This window comes from Leuresthes tenuis, unplaced genomic scaffold (genome assembly GCF_036924035.1).
Source record: "Leuresthes tenuis unplaced genomic scaffold, fLeuTen1.0.hap1 SCAF_12, whole genome shotgun sequence".
Taxonomy (NCBI): Eukaryota; Metazoa; Chordata; class Actinopteri; order Atheriniformes; family Atherinopsidae; genus Leuresthes; species Leuresthes tenuis.
This window is the reverse complement of record NW_027325366.1, coordinates 23,748,938-23,771,157: the sequence shown is the minus strand read 5'-3', so window position 1 is coordinate 23,771,157 and position 22,220 is coordinate 23,748,938. Positions and strand designations below refer to the sequence as shown.

Below are 22,220 nucleotides of genomic sequence, written 5' to 3'. Positions count from 1 at the left end.
AACCAGAAAAAGAGCACCCGAGCGTTTTTTTTTGTTTGTTTTGTTTTCTGCTGCATCACATCACACATTTATTCAAGTCAAGTCAAAAATACATTTTTATAGATATTTTGTGTCTGTATGCTACATGAAATAAACACAATCATCAGGATGAATTATATACATCGATCACAAGTTTGTACATTGAGTAAGACAGTAAAAGAAAGCAAACAAAGCTACTTTTTGTGCAGATATAGATAAGATGGTGTGTACTATAATCAATGTACAGTAAGAAGCTGTGCTGGGAGCAAAACACCTACATTTGCAAGGCAAAGACGAGCCTCACAAATAAAATAACTTGTCAGAAATCAACACACCTGACAGTCATATACAGTATTCTGGTGGACACAAAACACCACACCCAGAGCGTTAAATCAATAGAAACCTTATTTTTGTTTCATTGATGCTATAGATATTTGGTAAGTTAACAATATTTTTAACATTGGTCCAATTTTAATATTTACAACACAACATATCTGTTGGTGCTGATTGATCATTTGAGGTAATTGTATCCAGTAAAACTAAAGGAAAAAACTGAATCAGATGGCATTAACAATTGATGGTATGACACAACAGTCTGATAGAGTTATATTCTCCCCTATCTGACTGTGTGACCACACAACAAATATTCTGTTCTCCTGTGAGGAATAGAGAGGAAATTTCGTCTGGATTTACACAGGCACAAAGGTTTTGTTTCAGTTAATTTCACAACTGATGGCTGCATCCTTGGATAATAAGGTAGAATATTCAGAAAGCAAAGACAGAGATGAAATTTGTGCCTTATTTGTGAAGAAATGCGATCCTCTGTTCCTATTTGCATCCTGCCAAGAACATTCACAAACTCCAAAAAGGTGTAAATTCCCAGAGAGAGAAGAAATGAAAAGGTTGGAAAGCAGCTCCAAGTGTGGCCGAGCAACACTTACGGTATTGGACGTACACGAACACATCACATGAATGTGTCCTTTGGTGAGTGTATTTTTTTTTTTTGTGCCCGAATGCGTCGTCAGTGTGTCTCACTGCGGCAGAGCTTTCAAGATGGCGTTCACCTCCTCAGCGACTGCTGTGAGGGCGAATTCAAAGTGGTCCTGATCAGGAGGAGAACAGAAAGGAGGCAGGTGAAGACTTTTGGGTTATGTTGAATTATAGATAATAGGAGAGTATGCTGAAATACTGCACACAAACATAAGTGCACACAGACAGTTGGTACCTTGGTGCGAACCAGGCCAGGTCTCTGGTCTCTAATGTGCTCCAGTGTGGCTGCAATATCGATTTCCTTCACTCCTAATGACAACAAGAGACAGTAACAGCATTAGTTCAACTTCTGAAAAAAAGTGAACAGGGGGAAATGGCTTAGGTTTCCATATTCACGATTTTGCTTTACTTTATGATGCTTTTAAAAAAAATTATTATTGAGACAATTTTGAGATCTGTACATATGAAAAAACAACGAAGACGTTTGTGTGTCATCTGTGAAAGGATGGACTGATTTTAATAATGCTCCAATCTTGAAATGAAAGACTTAAGGCCATACTGCATGTACATTTGATCTTATTTAAAAAAGTAATCACCCTGTTTGATAAATAAAATGGGACTGTAACGGAACGATGCATTAATCCTTTAAATAGGTGTAGCATCATTAAAGCAAATGCTGTTTTTTCCAACAGATTGAACATAGCTCCCTCTGCTGTCCACAACAGGTAATGCATTTGACAATATGCAACATTCACTGAAAATGCATTGATTTTGATTGATGTTCTCTTAAAATTATGTTTACCTTGGATAATTACTGGGTCTTGTGTCAAAATGATCAACAACTGATAAAGCTTATTTGTGTGGTGTGTGTATGTGTGTGCCTCACCTTTGGCCATGCGGTTCAGCACCATGTCAATGAGGATGTACGAGCCAGCCCTACCGGTGCCATCACTGTGGGAGAGAGACCCATTATATGAAGACATTATGTCACAAAACATTTATGTTGCACATACAGTGTCAGTATTTATTTTTGTCTTACCCGCAGTGAACGATGATTGGACAGGATCGTCCTCGATAACATTTATTCACCTTCCTGAAAAGCAGAAACAAAGGACAGAAAGATATAAGAGAACAAAGGACAGAGACAGACACTTTATTGTCAACTTTTTATTCTTATTTTTCAAAAAACACAAGGATTAGAGTTTTCTTAACCAGCTTCAGGTATGGGTGGATTGTGTTTGAATTAATAACAATAAGAGCAAACCAAATGGAACTGTATGGAATGGACCTGTGGAAATGTGCACTGAAGGACAGATAAAAGCAACTTGACTAGCAGTGACGGACACTGACAGGACAGGAGGAGCAGAGACTATGTGGTTGTGGAAGACAGTGACATGTGGGTACAGGATAGAACAGGTGGAGAGGAAGCAACAGTTTCACTGTCCCTCTTGCAGCAGCCAATCACACCTGCCAATGCTCATTTTTGTGACTATGCAACTGGAGCCAGAGTACTAGCTGCAAACCACAAAAATGACACTGGGAGATGTTAAAATACAAACCTATCAACCTGCACACTGGGAGAGAGGGAGAGGGAGCCAAGATGGTGGATGGAGAAAGCATTAAATGAAGATGCTATAATCGATTAGACAGTGTTTCATGAACAAGAAAGTAGGAAACAAGGAGAAGTGATGGATGTGATGAAGGCAATCAGATGGAGTTGAACGTAATATTTTACACACTGCATACCGAATTTTTGAGTTTGCCTTCAGAATAAGACTGAGTCTTGTGGCACCTGTTAAAATCATGGGCCATGCAGGGACAGTATATTTATGTATGTGTGTAAGTGTGTAGTTTCTTTTTTCTTTTTTACCTGCGGAAGTCAAGCAGTGGTCGAGTGGAGGTGGGGATGCCATCACCCGGCCAACTCAGCAGATGAAACTGTGTCAAGGTTCTTGTCTCCTGTGTCTGGACATTTTTTAGGTAGAAGCTGCGCACCAGGAAGTCCTTACACCAGATATGCTCCGACACCAGGTTGACCTGATAGAAACAGGCAAAGAAGAGTGGAAGGGGTGGCAGACAAAGATAAAGCAAAGGGTGCCAAATAATGTCTTGTTTGTGATAGAGAAATTAAGCAGTCTCCTCAAAATGGAAGGATTATTGACTCATCAATATTTTTCTACAGAAATGTTAGAGTAAAACAACTCCACCTATAGTAAGGAGATAGAATAAAATATAGATTATGGATAAACATTTTAATACAAATACTACAAGACTATTTTCCTGTCCGTATATCTTTTGAGATCTAGTATCGTTTACTTTAATGTTACAACTGGAAATGAACCTCGTAGATGTGGTAGAGAGATGAGCCCTCATCAGGCCAGTATCGTTCACATTGCTTCTCTCCGTCTTCCACCAGAGCGGTCATCATCACGATCACCGTGCAGCCGTTCTCCCACACCATCTGCAGGTTGATGACAGAAAGCACACACAAGGACATGAGGCTCGTCTGCTTTGTCCAGTTTGTGCTTCCTCCTCTCTTCTCTCTTCCTTCTTTCTGTCTGTGTTTTGAAAATGGTTCACAACCAAATGAGTTTCTTATTCTGAAATGTGGCCAGAGGGGAGAGGAAGCTTTCTGGAAGAGCTACGAGCTACGAGCAACGTTGCAACCAGTGATGTTTGAAGGAGGTGGGATATACCAATCCCACATTGTGAGCTGAATTAAGTAAAATACATACTTTTTCACCAAACCTCCTGATACTCAGAAATAAGAAAATACAGCCGCAATATGCTGGAACAAAAAAATATTTATATGATGCAGATGTGTTACAGGTCACATTTAATTCATGTCAGCTTAAAAGGAAGTAAGAATGTCTTATTTGAGTAAAAGCCTTTTACCTTACCTACTCTATCACAATGTCTGTCCTGAATGTGGGAGGAACAAGCGTTGAGGGGAAGAATCAAGTGTGCACAAAAAGGGAAATTGGACAAGATGGATGCAAATATTGTCCCTTTGAAGTATTGATGTGTTATATGATGGGTCAAAGTGTTAAAAGGAGGCACTGCAGCAACACGGTACACGTGCCCCCATTCCAACCCTTTTGTCTTACCTTATTAAAATGACATTGGGAGATACTTACGATTTATAATTTTTTTTTTTTATTTGACTATTTTCAATTAAACAAAGTTTAAATGATTTGAAAGCCATTGCACTCTGTTCTTATTTACATACAACACAATGCCACATTTATTTGGGAAATTTGCCTTTAAATAAAAAAACAAATTCGGCAGAGTTGGAAAAAAAAACTAAACTAAACTAAAACACAACAAGACTGAACTGACCTGCCAGAAATCAGCAACGGTGTGGGGCAGAGGTCCCTGTGTGGCGATATAAGCTGGTTGACGAGGGTCGTGATCAAACTGCAGATCAGAGAGAAAAACAAGAGTCACTCTTGGACTGTATCTTTGGAGTGCCTTCAGATGACATTTGTTGGGATTTGGCGGTATATAAACAAAACTGAATTTAACTGAACTGAATTGAATTGTGGATTTTCTTACTATAAAACTGGCATTGATGTAATCTTGTTTATTCGGGTTGACTTCTGTCTTCAGCTTCACGCGAGTGTGATCATCTAGAAAAATAGAGAATAGTAACAATAAAATGAATCCGTTAAGGCAATAAATTTCCCACCATATTTAAATTGAAAAAAAAGAAGGAAATAAAGTGCTACATGTTCAACATCTGTGCTACTCCCACTGTTTCATTTTGACACTCACTTTAAATTTCAAATCTGTAAATGCATAAAAGTGACAGAAATTATCAGAAAGTGTGGCACATAGATGAACTAACAGGGGAGGGCCTCAGGGCGTCGGTTTTTGTCCATGTTGGTCGGGTCTTGAGCCACAGCTACTGAACAGGGTTCAGCCTGATAGGAACACAAAGCCTCCCACTCCTTCTGCAGTCGGTCCTTATTACGCAGGTGGTCCTCCATGTATGCCTGCAAGAAAGGCAGCAAAAGGGCAATCATTATTTGCTCAACAGGGGTTGTTTCCACAGCACCTCATTGACTTTGTCCTCCCTCACCAGTATCATGTGACCAGTAGAGATATCCATGTTAGGCTGGGCTGGTTCTTCACTCCAGGATGGGGTAGAGCTGTGTGTGGAGGATGGACTGTGCTGCGGGCCGTCACTGAACTGGGAGGAGACGCTGCTGACACGGGACGTGTCTGTGCCCCTCCGTCCACCAGCACCAGTACTTATGGCAGAACCAGCCATGCCAGCAGTCACCCCACTCATGCAGTCCTGGCGGGACAGGGAGGTTTTGGAGGCCATATGCTGCCGACATAGCTCCTGAAATATGTTAAAATTGCATTATGTTATGTTATGTTATGTTATGTTTATGCATTCAGCAGACGCTTCTATCCAAAGCGACTTACAAAAGAAGATATAACAAGCTATATAAAAAAAGCTAACAATAAACTACAATAAACTCCAAAGAAGGAACCCACTTGTCAGACTCTGTCGGAGGTGACAGAGTAGAGGTAGAGTGCAGGCATAGAGGAAAGTACAGAAAGATAAAGTGCAGAGTAGGGAAGTACAAGGTAAGTGCTAAGATAGGAGATGCTCTCTGAAGAGCTGGGTTTTCATAAGTTTCTTGAAGATAGACAGGGACGCCCCTGTTCTGGTAGCACTCTTTAGGTCATTCCACCATCGTGGAATGACACATGAAAGAGTTTGGATTGTCTTAAGCGTGGTGTAGGCACAGCTAGACGACAATCCTGCGACAAACGGAGGGACCGAGTTGTGCCTTTGCAAGAGCATTCAAATCGATGGGAGCCGTTCCATTCCATTATTATTGCATCAATATGAGCATAAAGTGCTTAACTCAAGACACAATTTGTATCACTTGTGTAAAGTTGTGCCTGCTCTAAATAACAATAACGATGCTATGACATGTGAACTCATACATTCGTAACCCTTCATTTATCATTTGGCTTCCTATAATCTTCCATTCTATTGTAACAGCAAGACATTGGCAAAATGCAACATAAAAGATACTCCCGTCACATTAACCCTATAGATGGTTACCCCAAATTCCCAAAATACCTAAAAAACACTTTAAAGGTCTTCACAAGCCAGTGGTCACTATATATTGCCTCACCTGGTAGTCAAAGTGTGTTTCTGTTCCTCCCTCTGGACCCAGGCCAAGCTTGCCATTGGCCACTTGCTGAGCATAGTGCCTGAAACAAGCTATGGCCATGGCCAGTACCAGCACACCCCCCACAACAGCCATGGAAACAAGGGTGATGACTGTCCCACTGGAGCCTTGGGAAACCCGGGCCACCTGAGGGAGACCATGTGCATCTATTCTCTGGGAGAAAAGAAAACCACAAACAGTGGTGAAGAAGAGGACAAGGACTATGAATAAAACTGATTATTACCTAATGAGACTGCAATCTCATCTCTCTCTCATATTTCTCTACACATTAGTGGTAAACCCAAGCTCAGTTGCTCCATAGGATTTGCTCTCCTCACTGAAATTCAAAGGTCACTCGTTTCAGTTTAATGGCGGATTAGATTCTCGGCAAGCACATATGACAGCGTTGTGTGCTTAATGAGCAGCTGAGGTTGGGTTTTAGAAACCTGGGTCTGAAAGGTCAAGGTGCTATATCCCATGAATCCATTAAAAAGCCAGCTGAGGCCGAGTAAAGAGCAACCAGCCATAACATGTGACATGTTAAACATCAGTGCTGCCGCACAGTATCACTCCATTTCCATCTTTCAAAAAGAAGTCTCAACATTAACAGAAATCACCATTAGAGTTTGGGGATCTTGTGTTTAAACAGATGAATACAAAATCTTATCACTCCTGTTTATTCAAATTGTCAGTCAGAAGGAGAACAGCAGATTCACAAGCAAAGGGAAAATATTTCCCAGCCTTGACAGGACAAATTCATTTTTGGAGGTCAGTGGCAGAAAGTAACTCTGTTACTGAACTGGATTTAGATCTATCTTATAGAAGAGACAACTGTAATCAAATAGGAAATAGGGACCATTGTTTGTTAAGATACTACTAACTTTTACGTGAGACATGCTCTGATACACAACAGATTAGGAGGAATTCTATAGCCCAGTTTGAGAAATAGCTATTACAGTTGGCTTGTAACATCCATGAAGTGACTTTAGAGCACAACTTACTCAATAGATTAGAAACCAAAGACTAAATTTGTGTAAGTAAAGTAGAAATCACTGACAAGCCCTTCCAATAATTAAAAAAACATCACAATGATATGATTCAAAATATAAAACAAATTTAGTGTCAGCACAAAAAAATCTTCAAAAGCAATCAGTATACGGACATTATACTGTTATTTGGTTTAAACAGTTATAACCCAGAGGCCGTTTGTGTGAACAGCAGCTAATAGGCAGCTAATAAGGTTAATGACACGTGTGACAGTTGCCATAGCACCTTGGATCTGTGAGCCATAGCAAGGGGAGGTGGGGGATGGAGGAGTTGAAACGCCATGGCAACAAGTGAAAAACCGGTTGCTACAAAGTGTCACTTTGATTATTAATTTAGGCCACAGGAGTGCACACAAACACACACAAAAATGAGTGACTCACAGCATTACAGCATAAAGAATAGCGATGAATTATAAAAAACACCAAAAACTTAAATGTGAGATAAATGCACTGCTTTTGTCTGTGAGGTAGTGCCAAGGTTACTGTGTGGGTGAGACTTACTAATATGACTTAAAATACTAAAAATGTTCCACTGAACAAAACCAAATATAGACTTCACATTTAAAACCACATAATGTCCCAACTAATCCTGTTCGTCTTTGATTCATACTGGGATTCTTAAGGACTAAACTTTATATCTGAATTATTTCATGGGACTGGCTACTTAATATCCGTAAGCTAAGAGTCATCATAATCACAAAAGACAGCCATAGATAAAGTATATTTAGATGATGAAAAAAAAAAAAAAGCTTGCATGTCTGATAATAAAATGATGAGATTAAAGTGGCAATGGTAATGAATAAAGACTAAAGATTAGATCTCTGTTGCCTTGACAACTGGTCCGTGTGTTACTGATAGAAAAGCCGTGGAAGTGTGCCTGTGTGTTTATTAAGTACCTCTCCCACACCACTCTGTACAATTTTCAGGCCAGTCTCAGACTCCAGGAAGTTCTTCTCAGATACTGTTGAAGTGAAAAAAAAAACAACTTTGGAGAAAATGGACTAAATTGTGAGAGCAACAGAATGGAGAGCCCACGTATACTTTCCACTTCATGGTCGTGCGCACGTAAGTGCTGATATGTAATCTAGGTGTTTATGTGTGCGCACGAGTCTCACCGGCTTTAGCGGCCACCTCTACAGCCGTCATGTTGTGCTCGTTTTGACGGATGCGGAAAGTCAACGCAGGACCGACCACGCTAGTGACACACAAACACAGGGCCACACACTTTGAATCCTTGAAAACAGTAATGTAGTAACTTGCTGACACAGACATCCACATTACTGGAGCGCTACCTGATGTTGATGAAGCTGCTAGTTGTCAAGTGTATCTTATTAGCCAGTTGCTCCAACAGCTTCACTCCATCATAGAGACTCAGAGGACTAAAGAAGAAATATATATATTTTTATCATAACTTATGATAAATATCCTGTTTACTTATGGTTGATATGGCCAATAAGATGCTGACCTCTGGTTAGTGACGATATATCCATATTCCTCTTTGGCTCCTGCACCCTCAACAAGGGACTCCTTAAAGCTGTGCCAATCTTCAGCAGGAACAGTCTGTGGAGGTTTGGAGGCAGATGGGGGCAAGCTGGCACTTTTAGCTGGAGGTGTATCTGGGACTGAGGCAGAGGAGGGGGCAGGAGGGGCAGGAGGGGCAGGAGGCGCAGGAGGGTCATCAGGGGGACCAGGAACAGCAGCAGGCTTCTCTGGTTTGGACACACTTTCTTTTTTTAACAGCTGCATCTAAGGAGGATGATAGGAAGCCTTTTACTGTAAAAGGTGTAGGATTAGATTCTGTAATCATGGCTAACACGAGGAACCAACATACCTCCTTGAGAGTGATGAGGTCTTTCTCAATTGGATCTATGTTGAGAGAAAAAAAAACAGTGATGCAGACAGATACTACAATAAAACATTAATCAGTGTTAGCAAAAACCTGTCTTTCCAATTTGCTCAGTTCACAGAAGAGTAAGATTTTCATTTCTATTTAAAACATTCAGATCATCATAAAAAGGGAACCTGTACCTGCTTTGTCCTGCCCCTGCAGAAGCTGCAGTATGAGAGCCAGCTTGTAGAGCTGCTCCTGACTCAGCTCCCTCGGATCAACGTTGTACCTCCTGAGGTAAACTTCTAACATCCTCTGGAGCAAGCCATCTCAACAAAGAAGGGCGGAGTTATTTTTAAGTTGCACAGTAGTTCTCTTAAACACCTTAGATAGATTAAGTATAACTTAATTTAAATACAATTTCCTTACCATCGTTTCCAGACAAGGCATTTAAGTCCTGAGGAGCTTTCTTATTTTGCAAGGGTTGCTGCCTGCCTGCAGTGCCAAGTCTCTCCTGTAAGGTGTAGTCTTCCACGTAGTCCACCGGTATCTCCAACTCCAAGTCATCATAATAAGGCAGACCTGCTCATGAAATATAAGGTAAATTTGTAAGGTGTAATTTGTGTAACATCTAAGACAGACTACTGATTTAACTTCTATGCTGTTTTTATAACAAATATATTTGTGGATGTAACAAGTTTCAGAAAGGTACAAAACTTAACATTAACATCATATGGGTTTTTTCCTCTCTCCCACAGGTGTTCATGAAATGCTTGAAATTCCCCACTTGTGCTCCAAAGGGTTTTTTCTTGACATGACTTCATCACAAAACAACATCTGCATCATACCTGCCTAGCTGGTTGTTTGAGAAACATGGTACAGTATGACAAAATTAATTTTCTACAGCATTCAAGCACATCGACCTTTTCTGAGAGTCCCTTAAACGCATCCAGCATCCATTTAATTTTTTTTCAGATTTTCTCTATTTACCTGCAGGTGCAATGGAGGCAGCCCCTCGGTGGCGATATGAGGGCTGCGCATTTGTCAGGTAGAGAGACAGAGCTTCCTGTAGCAGCTGCCTATCACGCTCTCTCTCTCTCTGGTTGGCCTGGGATCTTGAAGAGGGACGAGCATAACCCCCTCCTGCACCCATAAGAGATCTCTCAGCTTCATCTTGGTACCTGTGCTGTGATTGGCAGAAGCAGCACGCTGTTATTCATAATCTTTTAGTATGAAGTCAGACTATTGTATGACTTCATATTCAAGTTGTGGTGTTGTATTGGATCTAAAGACATCATGTCAAGCACAACATGTAAATGACTTTCCTCAGCATCCATACAGTCACTGCGTGTGTTTGTTGGCATACCTGGTGGTATGTGTATGGATCCATTGATGCAGTTTGCATGCGCATTGGAGACTGAGGTGGCTCAACAATCATGTAGTCCACATATTTGCCACCAGGTGGTGTAGACCCTGACTTTGAGCTGTGGTGGTGGGAGATGTGTTGTTTGGACCTAGCAACCAGGACAAAAACAAATACAGGATTAAGATCGATGTGTGTGTGTGCGTGCGTGTGTGTGTGTGCGTGCGTGTGCGTGTGTGTGTGTGTGTGTGTGTGTGTGCGTACGTATGTGTAAATGTACATTACTTATTAAAGCTACAGTAAAAATGCTTACTGAGACGAATGAAGAGAGGGCGATGAGGAGATTGGCTTTGACGGAAGGGTTGTATGGGGAACTCTCTTCAGCTCCTTTGATAAAATATACTGGGTGATGTCATCCTGCCATGACAGTCCTGCACACACATATACAGACACACAAATACTGCAATTAAGGGACGCCACAAAGTTTCTGAATTAACGCGGTTTCTCATATCTGTCTTACTGGCACTGTGTTGAAGTGCTCATTCTAAGACTGGATTTCTTTCATTATTTATTCAAACATCAATGCTGACTTTATGTATCATCACAGCCAACTAAATTCTGTGTGGTACTCACCTTAACAGTTTTAGCTTTGTAAATGTTTTCCATACTCTGCCTTACCTTGTAGCATGAGCTGTTTGAGGACTTCCTGCATTCTTTTCAGCACAGGAACTGACACCTGGTACTGGACCTGGTCCTGCTTGGAGCCTCGACATTGACCGAACAACCCATCTGGAAAAACACACATGCATACACACAAAGGAGGGAAACATTTTAACTCCAGTCACCGGTGTGGCTACTAGTCTAAATTATGTCACAGTTTAGAATGGGTTTGATCATGAATGGTTTGACACGACAGAGGTAGAAAAGCATTGTCATTGCTAACTGCAACACTTGAAGAAAAGTGAGATGTTATTAATCGATTATTAATTGATTTACCTTGTTTGTCAAAGTATCTGTTATGAGAATAAAGGCATGATACAGTTAATATATTCATATATATATAAAAGAAAAGCTCATTTTCATTATCATAAATGTTTTTGGGATGATCTTCTTCTTTAACTGTACACATTTGAAACACTTATGAGCAAAAATGGTTCGCTCTCACTGATGCACAGTGCCTTCTTATCATTTCCTACCCTTCACTACCGTACAGTGAATCATTATTCTGAAGTACAGCCCCCACACTTATACTGCTTGCCACGGTCCTTGTTAGAAGGTTCTGCACCTGTTAGTTCGCATGTGCATGTACAAATATTTCAACAGTCCTATGAAAGCTGTGAACTTGCCTTCAAACTCATAGCAACATAAATAATAATGACTTTTACTATTGTAGAATTCTCTGTGAAATTTTCTTTTGTTATAATCATAAATAAATCCATTCTTAAAGAAGTGCACCAGGTGTGAGCTCTACGTCACCTTTAGCTCACGCTGTCATTCCTCAAAAACGCAGATGTGTCCTTCTTAAGCTTGACAAAGTATAAAGGTTTTTTTTTAACACTGAATCCTCATCATATAAAACTCTAGGTATTTACATGAGAAAACTAGCACTGTTGATTGCTATCTGGTGAGAGTGAAGATAAAGCAGGGGAGACTATATTTTATTTGGTGCAATGATGAGTCATCACAGTCACTACACCAGTTAAATCACACACAACCTAATCTACCACAGAGAGATGAGAGGTGAATTATTATATCGGACAGATCACAGTGGGTTAGAGTGTTTTTATTGCAAAAAATCTTCCGCGAAACCAAACAGTTATAAGCCACTTCGAAAGAGGTGTATGTGTCAAGCCCAGCTGTTAAATAGCTATATTGAAATCTAACATGAAAAAGTATGCAATTGAGACATGTACATTTGTACCAGGATTTATTATAGCCCATATATATTTCAGTTTTATCTGTGGCTTACCATTGCCTACCAGATCAGAACAATTCAATAGAAGAACTCACCACCTACTATTAAAAGGTCATTATAAGCATTATTTTGGTTGCTAGACAACATCTACAGCCTTGGGTTAAAATCTGTTAGACATTTGTAGCAGAAAAACTGCTGTTAAGTGTTTGGGCTGATTCTTAGATAATCAGTTCTCAAGGTAGGCCATGGCACTGAAAGCATTCAGCAAAATATACTGGCAATTCTATCTCTATCCATCTATCTGTTTCACAACTCAGTCTAATGAAGAACAAGTGGACGACATATACCTCTTTGTGGTAGGGTGTCAAATAGGCAAATGTCTCAGCCAGATATAGAATCAGCTAGATAACACAGACACATAAAGTTATAAAATTGCACATAGTTTTCCCAGTAAAAAAAATCTGTTCATACACACAGTCCTACAATAACAAAATGACTGTTTATGATATAATGATGTAAGATAGGACCAGGACGTTGTTGTTATTCATGTTGTTCACTGCAGGGCTCGACTTGGAGGCTGGTTCTTTCTGTTCTCTTTTTTTGTGCAGGGAACATATTGACTTTTTAATTTTCACAAAATTCAAGTATTCAGAATACTCTTCAAACACAATGGCTCAAAGAATCTTATAGTATTTGGACATAATACCTCTTTGCACAATTCCAAGCTAAAGCCTCTGATCAACTGGCGACGCTTGGTCGTTTATTCTTGTGACTTACCACAAAAAGTGTAAGAGTATTTGTATGTTCTTCGATGATCGGTTAAAGCGGAACATTCAAACATTCTTCAGTGGGCTGACCTGACACCTGATGTTTATTGCTCCTGTGTTCACCGGAGAGCAGCACTCCGCTTTAACCAATTCAGGGTTGCGGGAGGGGGACACACATATATACTAGGGCCGCCAAAGTGAACGCGTTGATAAAGCTATTAATTTTTTTATGCAAGATTAACGTATGCATGTTTTGTTAATATTACCATTGGTAAAACCAATCTTGTGGATGACAAGCTAAACTGACAAAGAAAATGGTCTTCTGAATGGTAATTCCATCTTCAGAACCCTGCCAGTTGGTTCCTTCGCCAAGACCAAAGTTAAAGTTTACCGTGTAGCCTTTGTATTGTATATGTCACACACTTCAGCACACTTGTGTTCTTAGTATGACATCAAACATACAATACAACAAGTAAAATCATTAAGTCTTAATTCTGAACACAAATGGGAAGCACAAATAGACAAACTGGTGTTGTGTCCATTAGTTATGACCCCAAATAGCTTCCTGTTTTCTTAAGATTTTTACTGTTGCTCCGTGCAGTCTTATGCAGGCACGACCTCGACCATCTAAGCACAACGCAGTGGTTGAGTACGCTCTTTGAAGTACGTATCTGTGAACATTGTGGTAATGCTCCTAGTGGACTAATAATTTAAGAATATTAGGTCAGTTAGTCTTTGTTAGCGTCTAACAAAAGCAAAGATTGTTTATAGTCCATATTGCATAATAGACTTTTGAATAAATGCAGAGGAAAGAGCTCATAACAACCACAATCTGTGGAAATATGTTCTGTCCTCAGACACGCAGGCATGTGTCTCTATGTGCTCCTGGGTAGCAAATGCACTGATCCATTTAGTATTCTGCTCAATGATCGTGTGTGTGTGCGTAAGAGCAGTTTCCACAAAGAAGGACGTAAGAGCGCGTCAGTGACTCATCACTGTATTAGCACAACAACTGTGGGGGTGTCGACCTCACTGTGATGTCAGTGTTACCATGGAGACAGTGGGGTGGAGGAGGCGCTTTGATAAAGATGAGGAAAAGGAGAGGGGCAGGTGACGGAGAGACGATCGCACATGAGGCAGAGGGAGAAAAGAAATCCTTGACTTTTTTTTATTTACACAATCTTTGTGTCAGCTTGCTTAATGTGGCGATTAAGGTGTTTTTGCCTGCGTGTTCAGCTGCAGAGTGAAAAATCTAATTTGCCAGAGATACAGAAGGATTAGAAAAAGTAATTTGCTTTAAAAAATTAAATGACCAAGTAAAAAAAAAAAAAAAGTGTGATTGTGAAAAATTTTATTGTGTGTGTTACTCCATGCGAGAATGTGTGGTACTCACCATCCGAGCAGAACTGATCTCTTGTGCACAGTTTTCTCTCGAACAGACAACCTGTGGTAGAAAGACAATGAGAGAGCTGGGAGATTAAAATCTTTTGCAGTCATTTCCATAGCAACTGCTTATTTAAATCACATTTAGTGGTTTACTGGTTTACTCATTATAATTAGTCTCAAAATGTACAGCACAATTGGTGACTGAAATGCACGCAGTAACAGTGATCTGCATCTCTTTTATGCTACAGTTGTCCTTCCCACTAATATATGAATACAACAGTTATGTAATGGCACAAAGACCATTTAAATACTCACTTAAACCCATTAGCCAATAACTCTCCTTCACCAACTCCAAACTTAAGTATCTAAAGCACGGATTTACACATGTAAGAGGGAGATAATTACTATGAATAAACAGCGGGTCATCATGTAGAGTAGTCTTTAGTATTTTTGCTAATTCCTTTGTGTTTAATTTTGAGTAGTTAAACCAGTTCTTATTTTAGTTTGGCGAGTAAGACCTTGGAGTGTGAGAAGGAGCAGGTGGCCGGTTGTAGATAAGAAGGCAGCACAGAAGAATATGCTTGGACAACCCTGACTGGCTTTCTCTCTAATGCCACAGCTCAGGTGTCTTTCATATCCAGAGGTCCTCTATATACGTGGATGTAAAGGGTGCAAATACATAAATGATTAAATGGCAAATATACAATGTGAGTCAAAATGTAATCTAAATATAGCTGATGAGTAGCTGTTTGACTGAGCTGATGGATCCCTGGATTGAATTGAGTGTTTTTTCCGAGGAAATAACACAGCAATGAAAAAAGAAAAGTGAGAAAAAAAAATTCTGACGAAGTGTCTTGACGCACCAGTGACTCATATCCACAGGCAGCAGTGTATACACGCAGCGCAGAAATGTAGTGTTTTCAAGGTGTCTTTTAAAACTAGCCTTCATTTGATTCTTCTTTGTTTTATTGGTGCCAAAGTGTAGTACAAAACACTCGGGGTTAATGGTCTGTGCTAGTCAAACACAGATCAATGTAAAGGTGACATTTGGTGGTGGTGGTTCTTTAACAAGCAACATGTGAAAAAACAAAGCTGATTTCTAAGAACACATCAACAATTTATTTTCTTGGCAATGAGAACTTATCTAAGACAAAACACCAGCACATTTTAACATAATGTTACATTACATCATCAACACTAAGATGCTACGATCCCAGGCTGCAGCTCTATTTGAGCAAAATGGAATAAGTCAGCTTCCTCAGGTTTGACAGTTCAGTTGGCAAAAATAACATGATTTTTCGATCATTATACTGATGGTTATTATTGTTTGCTATGTATGTAAAATAGAAAAAATGAATACCAGAGCATGGTAAAGTATCACAAAGGTTCTATTTAACCCTTTAACTTTGGTCAGCAACAACAGCGTTGGTCATAGCAACAAGACATCTGCCCCTCAGGAAATAACTGGCTGCTGAGATGTCAACGCAGGAACATCATAACACTTGTGTGTGTGGATAGACAGCTGGACATATGGCTGGATGACTTATCAGAGAAACAGGTGGATGGGTTCATGTGTGACATGACAATGATGGAAGCAATGAAGTGTTAACAAGTGAACCGATGAGATGAGCAACAGTGGCAATTGATTTCTCTCCAAAGTGTTGAAATCTTGCAGTTTGGCTTGTCATAGTTGATTGTTCATTGTGTTTCTCTGTCTGTCTTTTTCTTGAATAATATAAGGACTGCACACCTTTTAACTGCAATTTCTAAAAACAATGGGCATTTTACCAGCATTTTGTGTGAATTTAGTGCGAGTACAGGTATATTTCTGTTCCTTGGTATTTCTGCACGCTGCCTTTAATGTTGACAATTCAACTGCAACCACCTGCTTCAATACTGTTTAATGAATTTGAGCAATTCTACTTCGGAGAAAAAAAATGGAAATATACCTTAAATAAATAACAGGACTGAATATATATACATGGCAAATATACAGGGTTGGGGCAAGCTGATGGTATGGTTCACTTGTCATATTTTGCTGGGGAAAGGAAAAGATAGTAAACAATTCTTTGGTCTCAATCTGAATCACTAAATCATTTCACAAATGTTCACATGCAATATAGACAGGCAGACTGAAATTATATGGGGAAAAATGAAATAATAAGATGATGTAAAAATGGACTTGTTGCATCCTTCAGACCCTTACAAATTGTGCCAGTTCAATTATTCACTCTACAAAAAGAACCATCAGTCAAAGTGATAATCAGTTTGATATATTCAATCTGAAACTATCACTGCTCTTAATAATATAAACATGACACCTACTGCTGTCAGCGTCATAGTAGTCTCTGTTGCAGAGAGTGGAAAATGAGGCTGTTCAGTAAAAACACAATTTAATTAATTTTTCACTTAATAAAGAAGACATGAAATATTAACCACTGGCAGTATTTCGTGCACAATGGGATTCCTATGAGTTTCTGGTATCAATATATAGAAAATAACATATTTCTTTCTCTCATTTTTAGGTTTCAAATGTAATTTTTCAGTTTTTCATTTCATATTGTATGGTGCAACATCATTTGCAACTAGATTTGGAGATTGGCTTTCCCTATCCTCTGAAGAAGATTAACAAAAGCAAAAACAGTGTCATTGGTGTTATACGGGTAATCAAATCAGCCTATAATGTTCTTTTTCTCCCCTCAAGACAAGAATAAAATACTCACTGCACTTCCATCTTCCATCTCCTCTCCACTTCTGTTAAATGCCATTTTCTATATCTACTTACAGATCTGAGTAAATATGGGAACGATAAGCATAGTTCCCCTCTACTGATGCATAAATTTACCAGCAACAATATGCAGGGGATAAAGTAGCCTACAGTAGAATTGTACGACTGAAGTCGTTTGCTACTTACACTGAGCAACTGTGAGAATATCACAGGGGAGTAAATTCTGATAAGCCCAATGTTACTATCATCATCACCTTACCGTATTTTTCAGAGATTGCTGGTTGGTACAGCACAGCCAGAAGGAGCAGAGCTCGCCATGGCTTAAGATGTTGCATGATCCTCTGAAGCGCCACAGCGGCAGAGGGGATGGAGATAGAAGGATGCGGAGTGTTGTCCTCCTCTAAATCCTCGTCATGTTTTCAAGAGCGGTAGTGTAGGCAGCTCACACTGAACCCAAGAAACTCATGTGAGAGGGGGGGAAAATGGAGAAGAAAAACAAATGGAGAGAAAAAAATGCTCCCAGTGACCAGTCAGGCGGGCGTGGGGAGAGGAGGGAACAGACTGTGGGCAAGCAGCGTAGTATCGACTCACGATAGCAGAACTGCGGAAACACCGCACAGTCTGTGGAAACAGGGAGGTCTCTGCAACAGAAGGCATCAACCTGCAGCTACGTCACCACGACTTTGAAAAATAGAGGGGGGAGGGGGACGTTGGGCGAAATCATTAACTTTCATATTCAACCCATTTGCCCACCCATAATCTATAAATCAGCAAACTTGAGCACAGTCATCAATTCGTTTGTATGTTTTCCATTGAAGACGCTGCCGTTGACTTGCTTCTTATTTTTTTCATTATGGTCCCTGAATTGGATTAAGATAGAAAGTTCAGATGGATGGATGGATGGATTATAGTTGAGTGGTATGGACGATTTTTTCTTAGCAGTGGGATCCTGTAGAATATTTTGCCAATGGTGATATTATTTAGAACACTTATACCATAAAAATGTGATGATCATGGCTCCGGCCCTTAATGCGGTGGAGAGTCTGGATAAGACCACAGAGCATGTTTACACGCACCCATTCCCTGCAACGTAAAACATTTAAGTTAAACTTTGTTCTCTCTCGATCTAGGAAAAATGTGCCTTAGACATGCAAACTTTATGATTGCCCTGGCTGAAGGTGGCCGAATGATGGGTTACTGATTGGGACATCACTTGTCATGTAGCTCTTAAAAGGGAAAGCTTCTTCAAGCTGTCCTCTTGCTCCCTCTTGTGTCTGATTAATCCACTTATTTATGCCCTCCACTCAACGTGTAGCACTAACTAGTTTGAAACCACGCTGTACCATAAGTTTCCTTTCACAAAATTCGTAGCTTTTCCAAACAAGAAACACACAAATCACCAGCTTGCCTCTGATTCTTTATTCAGATTAAGAAAAACACTTCAAAGATATCCAAACGAAAGTTAATGAACTAATTTAAAACAGAGGAACTATGTAGACCCCTCATGTGTGTTCTGCCCTTCATTGCCAGCTAGTCTTTAATGTCTTCAAAAACATAAGAGGTTTGCTGGCTAGTTACCTTTCTCATGTAAAAGAAAATAACTCCTTCACTACATTTATTAGAAACAATAAACTTGACCCTCTGTCTAACAACGAATGATTCAGTAAAAATCACGTTTTCTTGGACTGTTCGGAATTTGAACAGACAAGTCAGAAGCGTTGTGATGGCTAGTTTTTACCAGCTTAGAAATATAGCCAAAATAAAACCCTCTTAATTACAAACAATCATATAGGTTTCCACGCTTTTATCTCCTCTCAGTTTAACGACTGTCTCTCCTTGTAGATTTCCTTGCATTTCGTCAGCACTCACTTGCTGCTGGGTATCATCTTACCATAGAATACAAAATAAGATACCTTTTTGCTGAAATAAAAGCTGTTGTAAAGTTGTAAATTAAGCGGCCACTACAAAGGGAACAGTTTGGGTGCAAATGGTAGATACATGAGATAGAGAATCATGTCCTTCTGCTAAAAGAGCTGATTCGGTGCTCCCCCAACTTCTTGCACAGGTTAGCAGCCCACCACCCTAGAAAAGAAAAACAGGCGGAATAAAAAGTTGTAGTAAAATTGCTCTGAACATGTGCCTGCTGCATTTTCTGCAACCAAGCAGTTGGTAGATTTCACTTTCAGCAGACAGTGTCAAAGGAAAAAAGGGATACTGAACTGTAAAAGGAGCAATGTGCTTCTACTGTAGAATTCTGTTGGTGTTGCACAACTGTCATAAGTTTGCTGACAGCAGTCTTGGCCAAGTGGTGTTTGATATAAAAGTGGACAAGCCTTTCCATCTTTTGCAGTGTGACTAATGAAACATCAAATAGTTTGGTTTGAAGCCTGATGCTGTCTATTTCAGGCACATTGTGCTGCCGCTGGCAATCAATATAATGTCTTTCCTGAAATAGAACTGATAGAAATCTCTAAGAGTTTCCTTGTAAAACATGACCATGAGTTTGTTCTGGATTTTAAGTTACACACTTGCATGCAATCACAATTATGCAAAGGGACACGCACACACGTGCACACACAGAGAGACATGTAGAGACCCCATTTCTTGCCCTCCTTTTTTCATCTTGTGTCACTCTCAACTCTTTGGCATGTGTGTATTCTTGTTTTGTTGGTTGCTAAGCAGCCTGCGTTCTTTGTTGATGAATGATGAAAGCAACTAACCCCTCCTCACCTATGGGTACTATTTAGCTCCTACTAAAAGATGATATTTTTCTGCTATCTTTCCATGTCACATTATTTTCACTGTTATCTGTAGCTTAGAGCTCAATGACAGTTGGACTGTGATTGCATTTCTCAATGTTTATTTCTTTGTCTCTGTAATGATTATTTGTTAAGAACATACAGATCAACTCTACACTCTACTTTCCCAGTTTTTAGAAATATGACCCGTCTCATCGTACCATTTTGACAAAGCCAGCATTCTGCCGGTTAGGGATCTCTCAGATACTTTGAGAGGCTCACAGTTTCTTCTGTCTCCTCATGCGAGTCTCCAAGACTGACTTGATTAGGGCTCTGGGGGGGAGCAATATTCAGTGTTCTTCTTGTTGCTGAGGGTAGTACATAATGATTGTCGGCTTGTTGTCACTGGCTGCATAATACATCTGAATCTGATCACAAGCCTCACTTTGCTTAAAGGCTGTATGAAATTGATAAGGTTGTACTGGGAAAAGCTTAAACATTTAATAATTTTTCCATTTTCTAACCCATCTAAAGAGGATAGCGGTGTATTATCTAAGAAAGCAAATTAATTCCAATTGAAATGTTTTGGGAATTTGTTGCTGATATTTTTATACTGCATCCTATTCCAAAAATAGAAACATGACCAGGCTGTAAGTTTAGCAAATGGTTGCTATTTTGCTGTTGGTATTCTGACACTCATTGCCTGTATGGGTCTGTGTGCTAACAGTTTTCCCTGTCGTCCTGGTAATTACAAGCTAAAATAAGTGTGTCTTTTCTGGGCTATGGTTCACTGTGTATTCATTCCGAGTCTGGGGTTGTTAGGCAACCCATAGGTAGCTCACCTTCTGTCCTGCACTGATGATGAGGTCCACCAGATTGCCGGGTCCTGTAATATCAGATTACACAGTCAAGTCACATCGTGCACCACGTATCAGATTATTTTGCATCTCTGATGGTGAAAAGCCCTTATATCATTTCTGGTGTATGAGTGTAGTTGGATGGTAAAGTGATGAAGAAACTACAGGGCTCATGCTCAGTAATTAGAGCAATAGATTATAGTATGTGCGTAAAAAGTTTCAAGACAAATTCTACTCAGGGGCTTTTCCAGATTTGATGGACTTTTGGCAATGAAGTAAAGTCATAGTCCCTGAAATAGGACAGGTCTTAAAACACTGACTTGCTCCATTAGCATGTTATTATGTTCACAGTAACAATGCCAACATGTTGACACTCCTGCCAATCACAGTACTGCCATCCTGACAAGGAAATCTGACTTTGACAGAGTTTGACACAATTCTGACATTTTTCATCAGTTGAAAGTTAGAAAAATTGAATGCACATCGGTACAGCACCGGCAGCTATCCTTACCAAAGTAAACACTGGTGAAATAATCCTCATATAAATAACCAATTCTAAATGTTAGTCTTTAAGTTTACAGAAAAATGGACCAACAGTGAAGTCCAGAGTTCATGAAGCCATTATATGACAGAGCAGCGAGTTCTCAATGTTGTTATCAACAGCATTACTTTCTGCAGTGTATGTTTTAATGACCCGGGCTGCTCAAGGCAATACAGGAAACAAGATTGTGCCTAAAAGAGATTGGTAGCCTACCAGCCGTCCACAGTCCAACTGCAGACAAGCAAAATAGAAGTATAAAAATATCATATTTCCATCAGTTTGGATAGTAGTCTTAACTCTCAGGTTATTTACTGGATGCTCTCACATACCGTGGTAAAGTGTTTTAAGGTTATTAAGTACTAGTGATATCAAAATATGCAGATCCTGCAGTAAAGGTTTCTAGAAGGCCTGAAGGCCTGCATCCCTAAAATCACATGCTTGAATAGAGGCATAAAACAATGCTTGGATAATATTACAGACATTTAATCAAGACTTCAAACATTTGTTATGGCATGTCTCCTTTTGTTTGAAAAATTTGAAGATGTCTACAATTAAGCTTCATTGGACCATAAAGTGTGCCCACGAAATGGTTAACCTTTATGACTGAGAGTGACGTATGCATTTTCTCTTTCAAGCATACATGTCACATTACATCTTCAAAACACAGAACCTGTTACGATTTTTTTAGAAGACAATAAAAAGGCTGTCATTTACAATAAACGCTGAAGGTTTAACCTCTTAGAGAGTTTATGTTTTCTCTGGAAAACTCAAAACGGTCTTAGAAGGCTGAAAATGTTAATCAAATTATTTTTTTTAGACAATTTTATAAAAAAATTTTTACTCCAATC

General features: G+C 39.6%; 1 protein-coding gene across 1 annotated transcript; it reads right to left on the bottom strand.

The window, feature by feature from the left end:
* Positions 1-43: 43 nt before the first annotated feature.
* ptprna (protein tyrosine phosphatase receptor type Na) lies at positions 44-17,856 on the bottom strand. Its single transcript, XM_072397210.1, has 24 exons — positions 17,496-17,856; positions 14,516-14,566; positions 11,119-11,229; positions 10,754-10,871; positions 10,444-10,591; positions 10,068-10,263; positions 9,507-9,659; positions 9,278-9,406; positions 9,081-9,115; positions 8,715-8,995; positions 8,542-8,628; positions 8,365-8,444; positions 8,146-8,210; positions 6,168-6,377; positions 5,090-5,356; positions 4,856-5,003; positions 4,564-4,637; positions 4,348-4,425; positions 3,350-3,469; positions 2,879-3,045; positions 2,048-2,101; positions 1,895-1,959; positions 1,244-1,317; positions 44-1,121 (listed from the first exon to the last, which is right to left on the bottom strand). The coding sequence occupies exons 1-24, from the start codon at positions 17,569-17,571 to the stop codon at positions 1,050-1,052; spliced, it is 2,859 nt and encodes a 952-aa protein (XP_072253311.1). The 5' UTR covers positions 17,572-17,856; the 3' UTR covers positions 44-1,049.
* Between the last annotated feature and the right edge of the window lie 4,364 nt (positions 17,857-22,220).

What these genes read in the sequence shown, in the direction of transcription:
- ptprna (XM_072397210.1), bottom strand. Translation starts at nt 17,571, where the DNA reads ATGCAACATCTTAAGCCATGGCGAGCTCTGCTCCTTCTGGCTGTGCTG. An exon ending in CCGTTGCTGATTTCTGGCAG is followed by an intron (nt 3,470 to 4,347) that starts GTCAGTTCAGTC and finishes ATCAACCTGCAG; the next exon opens with ATGGTGTGGGAGAACGGCTG. An exon ending in CTCTCTACCACATCTACGAG is followed by an intron (nt 3,046 to 3,349) that starts GTTCATTTCCAG and finishes TGTTTCTATCAG; the next exon opens with GTCAACCTGGTGTCGGAGCA.